Source organism: Rhopilema esculentum, chromosome 19, assembly GCF_057945365.1.
Source record: "Rhopilema esculentum isolate cy_ngs chromosome 19, ASM5794536v1, whole genome shotgun sequence".
Lineage (NCBI taxonomy): Eukaryota > Metazoa > Cnidaria > Scyphozoa > Rhizostomeae > Rhizostomatidae > Rhopilema > Rhopilema esculentum.
The window spans coordinates 1,000,473-1,012,981 of record NC_142833.1 but is presented as its reverse complement, the minus strand read 5'-3'; the positions used below and the strand labels follow the sequence as shown (position 1 = coordinate 1,012,981).

At 36.6% G+C, this 12,509-nt stretch overlaps 2 protein-coding genes across 2 annotated transcripts; one reads left to right on the top strand and one right to left on the bottom strand.

Moving 5' to 3' along the window:
* Positions 1-143: 143 nt before the first annotated feature.
* Positions 144-3,179, top strand: LOC135688289 (GPI inositol-deacylase). The gene has a single exon (XM_065205073.2). It carries the CDS (start codon positions 144-146, stop codon positions 2,784-2,786), a length of 2,643 nt encoding a protein of 880 aa, XP_065061145.2. The 3' UTR covers positions 2,787-3,179.
* Positions 3,180-3,320: 141 nt separating this feature from the next.
* Positions 3,321-12,451, bottom strand: LOC135688298 (fucolectin-7). The gene is made up of 2 exons (XM_065205085.2): positions 10,600-12,451; positions 3,321-6,916 (listed from the first exon to the last, which is right to left on the bottom strand). The coding sequence occupies exons 1-2, from the start codon at positions 10,895-10,897 to the stop codon at positions 6,486-6,488; spliced, it is 729 nt and encodes a 242-aa protein (XP_065061157.2). The 5' UTR covers positions 10,898-12,451; the 3' UTR covers positions 3,321-6,485.
* Between the last annotated feature and the right edge of the window lie 58 nt (positions 12,452-12,509).

Here is a 12,509-nt window from a genome sequence, read left to right as displayed (position 1 = left end):
GTGATCAAGATAATTTCAAATCCGAGGCTGTGCTGTGACAGAGAGGCTGTAAAAACAGCGTCAAAAAAACACAAATTCAACTATATATCATTGTATCTATTTGCCATTGTGGTGGAAATTCATGCCGTAAAGGCTAAAAAAATATGGCAGATCTTTTCAACAGAACGTTCCTCCTGACAACTGCTGCAGTTCTCGGGTGGCTCATAATAGCTTTGGGTGTTTTCGAAGTCGTGAAAAAAATGGAAGAAAATCAATGTGAAATGACATACATGTTTGAGTATCCCGAGTATTTACAAATAGATTTGGATCCTGCTCTTAAAAAGAAGTTTCCAAAGTATTCTTTAATGATTTACGGTGAAGGATACTATGCCATGGACCTTAAAAATAATGGCATGTCTGGTATCCCTGTGCTGTTTATTCCTGGAAATGCAGGTAGCTACAAACAAGTCAGATCACTGGGTTCTGTTGCATTAAGGAAAACAGAAACACTACCTTTCCATTTTGATTTCTTTGCTGTGGATTTCAAAGAGGAACTTTCTGCCCTCAAAGGAAGTTACCTGGTGTCACAAACAGCATTTGTAAATGAGTGCTTAAAATTGATCCTTGAAATTTATAAAAAAGCAAATAAAGAAAGACATTCAGTTATCTTGATTGGACATTCAATGGGTGGTGTGATTGCAAGAGGGCTGTTTACTATTCAAGATTTTAACCCAATTAATGTAAACACAATCATAACACTTGCAACTCCGAATAAGCACCCAGCTATAAATGCTGATCAGGATATGCACAATTACTATTTTAGACTGGCTAACTTCTGGGGTCAACCAAATGGCACTGTTTTTGAAATTTTGAAACATATTCTGCTAGTTTCTGTAGGTGGCGGTAGTAGAGATCTGCAAGTTCGCAGTGACCTCACACCTCTAAGCTCATCCATGCTTAAAAACCAGTCATTGTCAGTTATTACCACAGCAATTCCTAAAGTTCATCTTTCAACTGATCATAGGTGCATAGTTTGGTGCAAGCAGCTTGTGTTGTCAATAACAAGAGCACTCATAGACATGGTGGATAAAAAAGAATTTCAAGTAGCAAAAGATGAAGTTTCAAGGCTGGAAGTTTTAAAATACCATTTTATCTCTGCCTTTAGTTCAGAGAACAGTGCTGAAGTTGCAGTTTCTCTCACAAAGGGGCAACCAGAGTTTTCAATGAATCTGTCTTTATGTAAAATCTTCAATAGCCCACATTTTTTTAAGTCAACAGCAAAAAGTAGATCCTGCTTCATTTTGGTTCTAAATAATCTTAAAGGTGAACTCTCAGCATTTTATGAAGGAAAAATAGCAAACTGGATTGGCGTTTGTGAAAGCATTCACCAGTGCCATTCATTTACCACCTTGTCAAGAATGGCCCACATTATACCTAGAAAGGGCTCCAATGCCAAAGTTGTCCGGATGAATGTAAGTGACATACTGAAATATGGCAGTATACTTGTGCTTGGCCTTGATGACCCAAAAAAAGAAAGAGTGAGTTTTAGAATAGGCAACAATCTACATAACTTTAGAGTTCCATATCTCCTGTCCAGAGAAAAGAAGGAATTACATAATCAGAGAACAACATGCAGGGTAATCTTTCCATCTCTACATACACATTGGCTTGTTTATAAGCTGAAGATTAATGCTTCTTGCCGAAAAGCAAAGCCCTCAGTTTCTTTTCGATTTCATGTGCCCTGGATGAATGAAGATATTTACAAAGTTTTTACCACATCAATGGAAATTAATCTAAAATTCACAAGTACACCATCAACTGGTTCTCAAAGCATTTCACTCAGTAAACTGTTCCTCTCATTTTTTAAAAACAGTAGTAACAATATTGCTCAAGAAGAAGGAACCCCAGAAATACAACTTTGGTTTCATGATAGATGCAACTTTACCTTAGAGATGTGGCTGGATCCTATTGGTACCGCTGGACAATTGCTAATTTTCACATACCCCTCAATACTTTATTGGCTACCTGCCTTGACTTTGCTCTGGCTTCTGGGACAAACAAATAAACCAGATGAGACACATTTTGTTTTTACATTACATCATGGAATTCCTGTTCTTTTGGCACTTCCTTTTATTTCTTGTTACTTTTTTGATCCATGTCTGGTTCTGGTAAAACTTTCTATTTCAAGTGCTTTACTTATGGCAATAGTGCACTTTTCAAAAATCTTACTGTTCCTGCTGTTGTTAGTTGTAAGGTTGGGGCATATTTTTGTTCAGAAGGTCCTAAAACAAATATTGAATGTTAGGTATCAAAAGTTTTGTGAAAAAGTCGTTTCTGCTGTTGTTTTGACGATAGAATCAATCTTGCCTGTTATAATGTCACTTCTGGTCTCTGGAAGCATTGGCCTCTTGGCATATCTTGTATGTTTTCTGATGGGTGTTTTGTGGAGGAGCTCAGGTGATAGAAGGTGCCTGTGCTGCTCTATTGTTATGATCATACTGAATGTACCAGGCCTTGTATCATGGTTCAAAGAAATTTCATACGGAATGAGATTTGACTTCAACATGACTAATGTGAGTTCTGCTGTTCTTGTACTTGCATTGCATGTAATCAATGTTTGTGAAGAAAGACAATTTAACAACAGGAGAACTGGTTTAGCTTTAGCTTATCTTTTTGCATTTTTCATCATATTAAAGTCTGATAAACCATTCATGGCTTCGCAGATTTTAAGCTTTGCAGTCCTCGTATACTGTATTGCTACGAAGTGTAGAGTTTTACGATCAAATATAGGCCCTACAGTCACATAGCAGTTTCTTTCTGGTTTTAAATAAGATTCTTCTATGAGAGGGACTCGTAAAAATCGCAAAAATCGTAGATGTGGAGAACTTAACATTGGAGAGGTGAGAGAAGTTCCTCAAGTTGAATGTCACTGTAGCTGGAGATATTAGAGAAGTTCCTTGAGCCGGAGAAATAAGAGAAGTACCTCGATCTAGAGATATAAAAAAGTTCCTCGAGCTGAAGAGATTAGAGAAGTTCCTCAAACTGCACGTCACTCAAGCTGTACATCACCTGCGCTGTGCAGAATAATTGCTATAAAGAGTTCTTATTTGTTTGTTTATCCTGTTATTATCTTTGATTAAGGTTGATGCTCAATAGCATTTCCTTTTTCAGACATTGATATTTACGTCATATTGATTCAATATCTCGTGTTTTTCTAACTTTGCAACTCCCTACAGCGCCTTTAGCCAAGGCCATATATTATAGTATTTATTTGTAGAATCATACGCGTATCAAGCGCAGGCGCAGATGCAAACTTTGCAACAAGCATTGTGCAATGATGAGACAAATGCTTTTTCGCAATATATCTTTTCCTGTATCCTGCAAGACGATTTTTTTTCAACCAAGGCCATTCCCGTAGCTTCCTAGTAAAACACACCGCATAGTCTAACGTCAATGTGAACTTCTTCTCCATTTTCAACATACGATATAGAATATCCAACGGTGACAGCGTACTATATTTCTTAAATGTTTATTCATTGGTTGAAAACATCTTTTATACTGTTGTTTCTGTGAACAATTTTTTTGCGGTACAGAATTTGAAAATGGTTTTGAAAAAAGCAAACATTTTACGACATACTATAAGCTTTTTCGTCTGACACTCCTCAGAGCATAAAACGTCAGAATAGGTTCCGAAAAACACGATGGAAAAATATATACCCAGTTGTGGATCGAAATAGGCCAATCAGAAAAACGCAAGCACAAGACCGGTATAGTTGACCAATCAGTGCCGCGAGCCTAAAGAAAAATTGTGTTGTTTCTCTTGAATTCGGATCTAATTTTAGTGGAAATGGAGGTTTTGGAGATGTACGCTGAAAATTGATTTCCCTCCATTTTTCTTTGATTTGAAAGAAACCCGAAGGCTTAGATTTCTCAAACTTGTCACTTCTGGTCGATGTTAGTTAAAAACTTTTTCGTGTACATTTAATTTTCTATTGCATGTCCCATTCCTCTAATCAATTTTCCCTGCTCATTGAAGCTTAGTGCAGTAAACGCTTTCCTCTTTCTTAAAGTTCCCTATTACAACGCTCTGGGTGCAAATAAGGTTGCAACTAAGAACATATGATCCTATGAAAAAATAAGAATAGGAAATCAACGCTCTTTCAAATATTCTCCTCTGAAGAGCAAGAATCCAAGTTATACACCGCAGGTAAATTAGATGATTTACCTTATACCTATTTATCAAAAAAGTTCAAAACATACGCTGTACCCAAATTCATTTAGAGACCATGCGATTGAATGACTATAATAAGAATATAATAATAATATATAATAATATAATATATAATAATAATATATACTAATAATATAATAATAGTTTAAAACTAAAATATTAAATTATTGTGTCTCATTTCCAAAAAGGCAGGTTTAGACGAACAAACATTTGACATGTTGAAACGTAGCAGAAAATGGCACGTTGGCATGTTGACACATGGCAGCCAAAATATGTTGCTATGTTCTCACTTTGTCATAGAGCTTTTCTGCAGCAGTCTTTAAATCATCCTCTAACTTTACCATCATCTGCATCTTTGATAAGGTTCTTCGATTATGCTGAAACCACGTGTTTGTTATGACCAGACTTGTGGTGCTAGGGAGCACAACAAGATCTTTACAACTTTCACTTTGTTCACCATGTCCAAAGCTATAATAGTAATAATAGTAATCATAATAATACAAATTTATACAAGATAGGCCTTTTCAGAACAATGACGTAGAGCTGTTAATAAGGGTCTTGTATGAAGGAAAGTGCTAACAAAGTAAAAGGAATAGTCTCAATAGTTGTTGTATTTTCAGGGTTAAGCAAAGTGAGAGACTGTTTCTTAGTTCTATACAATGAATTTACTGCAACGTGATTAAAGAACGTACCATGAACGCTAACTCTGCCTTTATCTTGGGCAGTTGTGCTGACTGCGTACGACACACGTGAAGAACGTAACAAAACTGCGACAGGAGAGCTTCCAGCAAAGGCGAGGCAAAACTACTGTGTCCCGAGAATTTTTGAATACGTATTCTCAGCAATAGTCTTTATCATCTAGGCGTTTAGGTTACCAATAATGATTTTGATATCTCTGCTAAAGATAGTATTTCATGTTTCTTGCAATTTGTTACATAAACATTCTATTTCATCTCCCCTGACCCGAAAGTTGGTGCCAAAGCTTGAATGATGCTGTTGTTAGGGTGCAAGGGTTCACTGGACTGTACCCTATAAGAACCCTGGCTGCGTCTTTCTCGAAGTCCTTGCCTCCTTTTCTTTGGTTCAGAGGGTACCAAATATGTTTTCCGGGGAAGTGGAATTCGTCATTTTTTGGAGCCAGGAATCGGGAATCGATAACCTCGCGTTCGGGAATTGATGATCAGGAATCAGGCTAAAAACGTAGCGGGAATTTGGGAATAAGGGGACCTAATGGGTACCCTCTGTCAACATAAGTCTTAGGTTTGTCGGTATTGAAACTTCTGTAAAATACTAAATTGATCTCATCAATCCCATGATTTGTATCTTGCCACTTGTCTACAAACTATGTACAGTTCACCAAGTACTTTCATTATCCTCACATTCCCTTCTTATATATTAAACCACTATGATCAAACCTGCTTCTAAATGGAGTTCTGTTCCTTCCAGTAGCATACTTCTCTCGTTGTCAGCGTGGTCCTCACTGAGCAACGCGCCCCATCTTGAGCAACGCGCCCCATCTTGAGCAACGCGCCCCATCTTGAGCAACGCGCCCCATCTTGAGCAACGCGACAGTTGATGTTGTTTGAAGAAAAATCAATTTTAAAATCATGATTGAAAAGAGAGGTCGAGAAGGAGAAAATCGGTGGATCTTCCCAAGCACCTTCCTTGCTTGGAGTCTCTGAAGAACAAGGAGAAAACGACTCGAAAAAAACAAACAAAACGATTTTTCAGCCAGACATCAAAAACAGCTTGCAGAAACTAACTTCATCATACTCTTGGTAGTCAAGGGCCACTCAGAGGGGACAGTGGTACCAAGCGGCATCATTCTATATCTCGCATTTAAAACCCAGGACTAGCAGGCGTCTCAATTTCAACAAAGCGACAACGAAATTCTTCGTAATTCTGTCCAACCGTCGGAATTAACTATACAAAGTATTCAAAAACAAACAGGAAATTCATAATCGGCAAGTTTATTTTCAATAGATTATATATTGTGTAAATGTAATCATATCACTATAAATAATATCAGATTTTAGACTGTTTAAAGGGAGGAGGTTAATCCTGTGCCAACCTCTTTGTGATACTTTTATCCTGTCTTTCCAAACGCCTCTAATGGATCTAGATGAGTTCTGTGAATCCTTCTTGAGTAGATTGGATGTGTTGCAGCCCCGTGTGTACTAGATCTATACCATAAACCTCTTTGTCGTAGCCCTACGTCTACAGAGATGCCTTGAAAAGCCATCAACAGCTTTCATGGTGTTCAAATGTAAGGAATTCAGAAAAGGAATATACCAAAAACCTCTACTTCGCATAAATACAACTGGGTAATTTGTTTCTCGATGAATAAGAATGTGCCTGGCACCTCATTGTCACACCTGAAATCAACTGTGGCAAGGGTTGCTATGGAGATGTTTCGTCTGCAGTATGGATTCACTCCATTGGTATCTTGATATCCAACTCTGATATCAACCTCTTTGAAAAATGCAGCCAGTTGTGGGTATAACCCACCACCAGCGTTTGTTATTGTCACACTGTAAACAAGCACAGGTGCCCCAAATGCTACTCTCCACCAGTGTGAAATATCAGCGCTGGCTGAGTGAAAGCATGATTGGTATTGGTTGTCTTTGTTTCCATCGACGGCCAAAGAATTTACCCCACTATTTGATATGGCCTTGGTATTTCCTTTAAATGCAACGTTCTTGAGCTCTGTGGAAAAAGTATTTAATGTTAGTTAACATCAATCAGATAACTCACCCAAGAACAACAGTAGCTATGGCCCTGCAGGACCTATGTGAATGAACGGAACGATGAACAGAATTTCTGCTACCCTAAACAGTCCAAGTAGAGACTAGATCAATTAGTTCTCTTGCTGTGAAACATCAAAGTGCACGAATGACTGGGAGTGGCGGAAAAGTTAGTAATCAACTTTGCCGCTTAATTTGTTTTAGTATTTTCAACATTTTTATAGTTAATACCCCAACATAACCCCAATCTGTGCAGCAGCATCTAAAATAGGGCTGTGCCAAGGTTCTGTGCAGATTTTGATAGAAAAAGGGGTAGATATTGCTCTGCAAGCAGTAGAATGCCAAGACCTCTTGAGATCTTTTTAGTGGCGGTGTACAAATGTGTTGTATATTGGAGTTGTTGATCCATTTGAACTCCAATGCATTTTACGTCACTCACAAGTTTGATATCTCCACCACCAATTTTAATTTGTGACTTAGAGATGTAACAAGTATTCATCGCACATAACCTTTTTTACTACAAAGAAGCAATAATTGTTTCTCCGTTTGTCTTATCGTTAAGATTTCAAAGAATGGAAAGAGTAATATAAGAAAATTTCATCAGCGTACAAAACGTTAGGCTCTTGAGGCAATTTGAGTGATCGTTAGAAAGAAAAGTGGTCCAAGGCATAAACCTTGTGATAACCCTCACTGAACTATCTCTATTTTGGAAACCATTTATTTACTTTACACAGCTTGGGCCTGTTACAGATATACGATTCAATCCAAATAGGTTACATTTAGTAGCGGACTATCAATTAGGTTCCATTCATGTGGGACCTAAGCCCCCGGCCCAGAATCTAACCCGCCTTTAATTCTGAGGCTAAGTTTTTTTGGTATTATCTGTGAAAGGCTACGCTTTGGGTATAAAGACGTTCCAGCCTAGGATTATTTACACTCTATAGTTTTAAATAAGTTCCCATGAAATATTCGATTTTGGTCCATTCGCAAATATTAATACCCAAGAAATTTGCGGAAAATTTCGGAAGGAAAAAGTTTTTGCAAAATGCAAGTCTCTTGACAAGACAGTAGAAAAATGAAGCCAAACTTTTACATCTATGACATATTGAAATTATTTATTTTATCTTCCTATATTGAATAGAGTATTTTATAGAAAGTCTTTTTTCAAAAACTATTCAACTTTAGTGAAAATGTGAAAACGTCAGTTATAAAAAAGATAGAGGAGACAAAACATTTGACTGCGTTAGGTTTAACGTTGGGGTTTAACTCGAATGCTCGTTGTTGTAACTCATATATGCAGATTTACATTTTTGGGAAACAATTCCCAAGGGGAGCACTTGGCACACAGACATACGGGGGGGTGGTGTCAGTCCGATATTTTTGGGTCAAATGTTTGCCAAAAGTGACATTTTTGGGTTAAATATTTGTCAGAAATGATATTTTTGGGTCCTGCGAAAATAGTAGATACAATTCTGATATTTCTAGGTATCAAATTTAGAAACACTGATATTTTTGGGTATTCGTGAGATTTCCATATCCGAATCAAATGTATTGTCAATAGATCCCAATGCTATGTCATATTATCTCACCCAAAATTCCAATTTGTGATATTTTTGGGTACAAGATATAAGTAAAACTGATATTTTTGGGTCTTATTGAAAATGAGCTGATATTTTTGGGTGGCCTTTAAATTTCTTGGACTTACCCCCCCCCCCCCCCTCCCATATGTCTATGTGCAGAGTGCCCCGCTGGGAAACAATTAAACAGAAAACTTTATGTAAGAGTATGGAGTAAGACACATTTTTGTTGCTAGTAAAATGGATGGTTGTCTTTTGTGGCCTGGTCATTTCTAAAATCCATACATCCAACTTTGTATGGATTTTAGAAAATATGTTGAAAAAGCTATGTTTCAAATCATACAGTCGAATTCTATTACAAATATGGTAAACATGTTGAAAACGATTCTCTCTCTAATGATGACAAACTGCTGCGACGAGAAGTCTTTCTGTGTTTTGAAACGTATAAAGAATTACTTTAGATCAACTACAGTATTGTCCCGCATATAAGAAACACAGACCCTGATTTTTAAAAAAAACCCTTTTAAAAAGAAACTGGTGAAGGTCTGAAAAAATGCTTGTTTCTTATTCAAAAACTTTCATATAATTTAAACATTTGAAAAATAGAACAAAACATTAATCATTCTACACTTACTATTTTGTCAGTTATTTTAATAAAAGGATAAGTTAAGGGTTTAAAATCATTGACCATAAGAACTGTTTGTTTTCAGCTTTCCAGTTTAATCAAACTGAGCCTGGTCAAATGAAAAAAAATTTTGATTGCAAACTAAGCAAAAAGCACTTTTCAGGAATAATTGTAGCTTTTTCTACAAGTGAAAAATTACAAATACAACTAAAAATATTAAGGTATTTTTATCACATTCATTGCGATGGTGTCTGAGTACATGATCAATAGTATAACATGGTTTTTTGTATAAGAAACATTACCCTGATTTTAAATGTATATCTCATTTTATAAGAAACACATCAGACCTGAAATCAAAAAAGTTGTTTCTTATATGCGGGACACTACTGTATAGGCCAGATTCAATTGGGTGGTTTTTTCTCGGCATCGAGCAAGGTGTAATGGACGTACTTTCGATTGATGACATTATTTTTGACATTGCAGCTTTAAAAAGTCGAGAATAGTTTATATAAGACATGAAATTTCGCAAACATATTGTTTGAAATTTTTATAATTTCATTTATTTAATCTAGAGATCAGAATAATTATTGTCACATATCAAGAGTTTAAAGGGCAGGACAAATAAACCTCAAATAATTTTTGGATTTCGCTTTCCACGACGATATTTTATTGTTCCGATTCGTAGCCTTAATCATCAATAGCAGCACATCGTTCTGATCATCGATGTCTCGATCATTGCTTTATTTATCAATTCCGATACTTTCAATTTCTCTCATCGGAAATCAAACATTCCATGTAGAAACAGTGTCCTTGAGTCGACAGAGATACCTCCTCTTTTAGTCTGATATCTTGAAAACTGTACTCAGAACAAATTCAGTCCTCCAATAGGAATTAGCAATTTGTGACAATTCATATCACTCAACCTCCTCAGTTTACTTCTATTTTGTGGTGGACGAAATGCTCGTACTGAAGAATTTTCGATATACTGAGATTCAAATATAAATGTATATTTTAATGGGACATGAGAATTTTGTTTAAACTAGTAAAAATTCGACTATAATGAGTTCGAATTAGACAGAGCTGAACGTGTACAAAGGGTCGACAAATCAACATTTTATCAAAAGGACCTTTATGACATTTACATGCCAACGTCATTGAATTATATAATTGACACTTAGGAGGTTAAATGCACACTCTTTAAAATTTTCGTTTCGAATATTAAGTCAACTTTTAAAAAAGGTTGGAAACCAAATGGTACATGCTTGACTTTCTTACGTAAGCAAATAATTGCCTTAGAGATCAGAATAATTATAGTCACATATTAACAGATAAAAATGCATTGTCAAATTTCTATTTATAGAGCCAAGCAAAGCTACTCCAGTTGCATCTCGCGCCTTTCTTTAGAGGATAGGAAGGATATAAAAACCTACAAATCTGACTTACTTGTAGGCATCTTCGTCCATACCAAAGCAACATCACCCTTGTTTTTCAGTTCTTCAAGCTCTTTAACAGAGGTGATTTTCTTTAGTTCCCCTGTCTTCTTCAGTTTCACGACATGGATGCAAGAGCTTTGCGCTTCACATTCATTTAGAACGACCAGATATTCCAAGGAGGGCAATTCTGCATCCCCACTTTCGAATGAAACATCGTAAAAGGTACCAGCTGTGAAAATTTCCGGATATGCTGAGTTTGTACACAAAGAAACGAATAATACTTTAAAGAGATTTCTGATTACGACCATCTTTGTTTTCCAGTTTCTCTTCAACGTCAAACGACTATGAGAAAATGTTCCTGCCTTATTGAAGCAACCACCCTAGTAGTTATAACTGCGTCAATAACAGGTGCAAAGATTAAACAAACAACTTTGAATAAAAACGATGACATCCGTTTCTTATTACTTTTTCCTGACAAAAGGAATTAAGATTTTCGATATTTATGTCTACATAAAAAGTCTGCAAACAACTGGGGATATACTGTTTCATATCACCTTGGGCTTATTCGATTTTGTGTAAAATGCTATTGACCAGAAAGCTGAGTAAACACTTCATTTGAAAAATAAGCCATCACCAAATACTCCACAATATTATAATTCAAGAGCCAGCAAAAAGATTGGGCGGAAATCAAGGATTCCCCCTCAAACATCGTGGTAACACTTTATACCATGTGAACCATTTGTTTTGCTTCTTCCTCGTGATAGATAAAAACAAGCTATTGAGGTACGGGCGATAAAAACTTTTATTCTTTTCTTTTTGCTATCAATCAACAGATATTGGATTCAATTACAAACATGTACATTCAGAGTCTTCTGTTTTTGTTCAAGTTTGATTGCAAAGTCTTTCTTAAGCAGATGTCAAAAAGGCATAACCCTTCCCTGTTCATACTTTCATTACCTTCTCCCCCTTATCCCCTTATACAGTACCGGCCGAAAGCGCAAATGTCTCCAAGAAAGATGTAGTTTACACATAATATAGTTTTACATAATGTGTATAGACGCTTGCTTAAAATATCATACACGGATCACGTAACCAATGCCGAAGTCAGTTCATGTATTAGAAGAAACCAGGTAGGTCAAACAGAGGAGCTACTGACGATTGAGAAGAAGGGGAGGTTGGAATGGTTTGGCCATGTTTGTAGGCACAGTAACACCGTCTCACATACCATACTAGAGGGGTATGTAGAAGACAAATGGAAGCAAGGCAGACCAAGATTGAATTGGATGAAAAATATCAATGGAAAGGCCTTGGGTGCAGTGGAAGAAAGCAGGAAAGCAATGAACAGAGCGGCAAGGAGGAAGATTGTTTACGAGTCGTGCTTTCAAGAATTAAAGTCTCTGCTATTGCCATCGAAATAGAAACCGGTGTGATAAAACTTCTCATTAAAGCTAATAGGCCATTATAGGAACAATGTATTGATGAAATGAATCCTGTCATTGAAAAATGAGCCAATCACAAAAGCCCATTTATAAACAAGCTGCTGCTTGGACCATTCCAATTTTCTGATAAAACACATATTCCGGTATTCCGGAAAGCAAAACATTTCAAGAGAAATTCGACGGTTTTTCAAACGTCTGTATTCAAAGCTATAATCCTTGCCAAAAGTCTTGGTACACCAAGCTAAAATTTCGCATAACTTCAGTAGCATCCCCCTCTCCCCCTTCAAACAATGTTGAATAGCAACAGTCACTTTATCAGCAAGGGTAAGTAATAGGCTTTTCAACCAACATTGTTTTTGGGGGGAGGGGGATATTTCTTTATCTTACGGCCGGAAACCTTTATTTCTTCAAAATCTTTCATTGGTCGCAGGGTGTTCCAAGGACTTTTGTCAAGGATTGTATCAGAACAGTGGTATCCTGA

What these genes read in the sequence shown, in the direction of transcription:
- LOC135688298 (XM_065205085.2), bottom strand. Translation starts at nt 10,897, where the DNA reads ATGGTCGTAATCAGAAATCTCTTTAAAGTATTATTCGTTTCTTTGTGT. An exon ending in ATGGACGAAGATGCCTACAA is followed by an intron (nt 6,917 to 10,599) that starts GTAAGTCAGATT and finishes CTTTTTCCACAG; the next exon opens with AGCTCAAGAACGTTGCATTT.
- LOC135688289 (XM_065205073.2), top strand. Translation starts at nt 144, where the DNA reads ATGGCAGATCTTTTCAACAGAACGTTCCTCCTGACAACTGCTGCAGTT.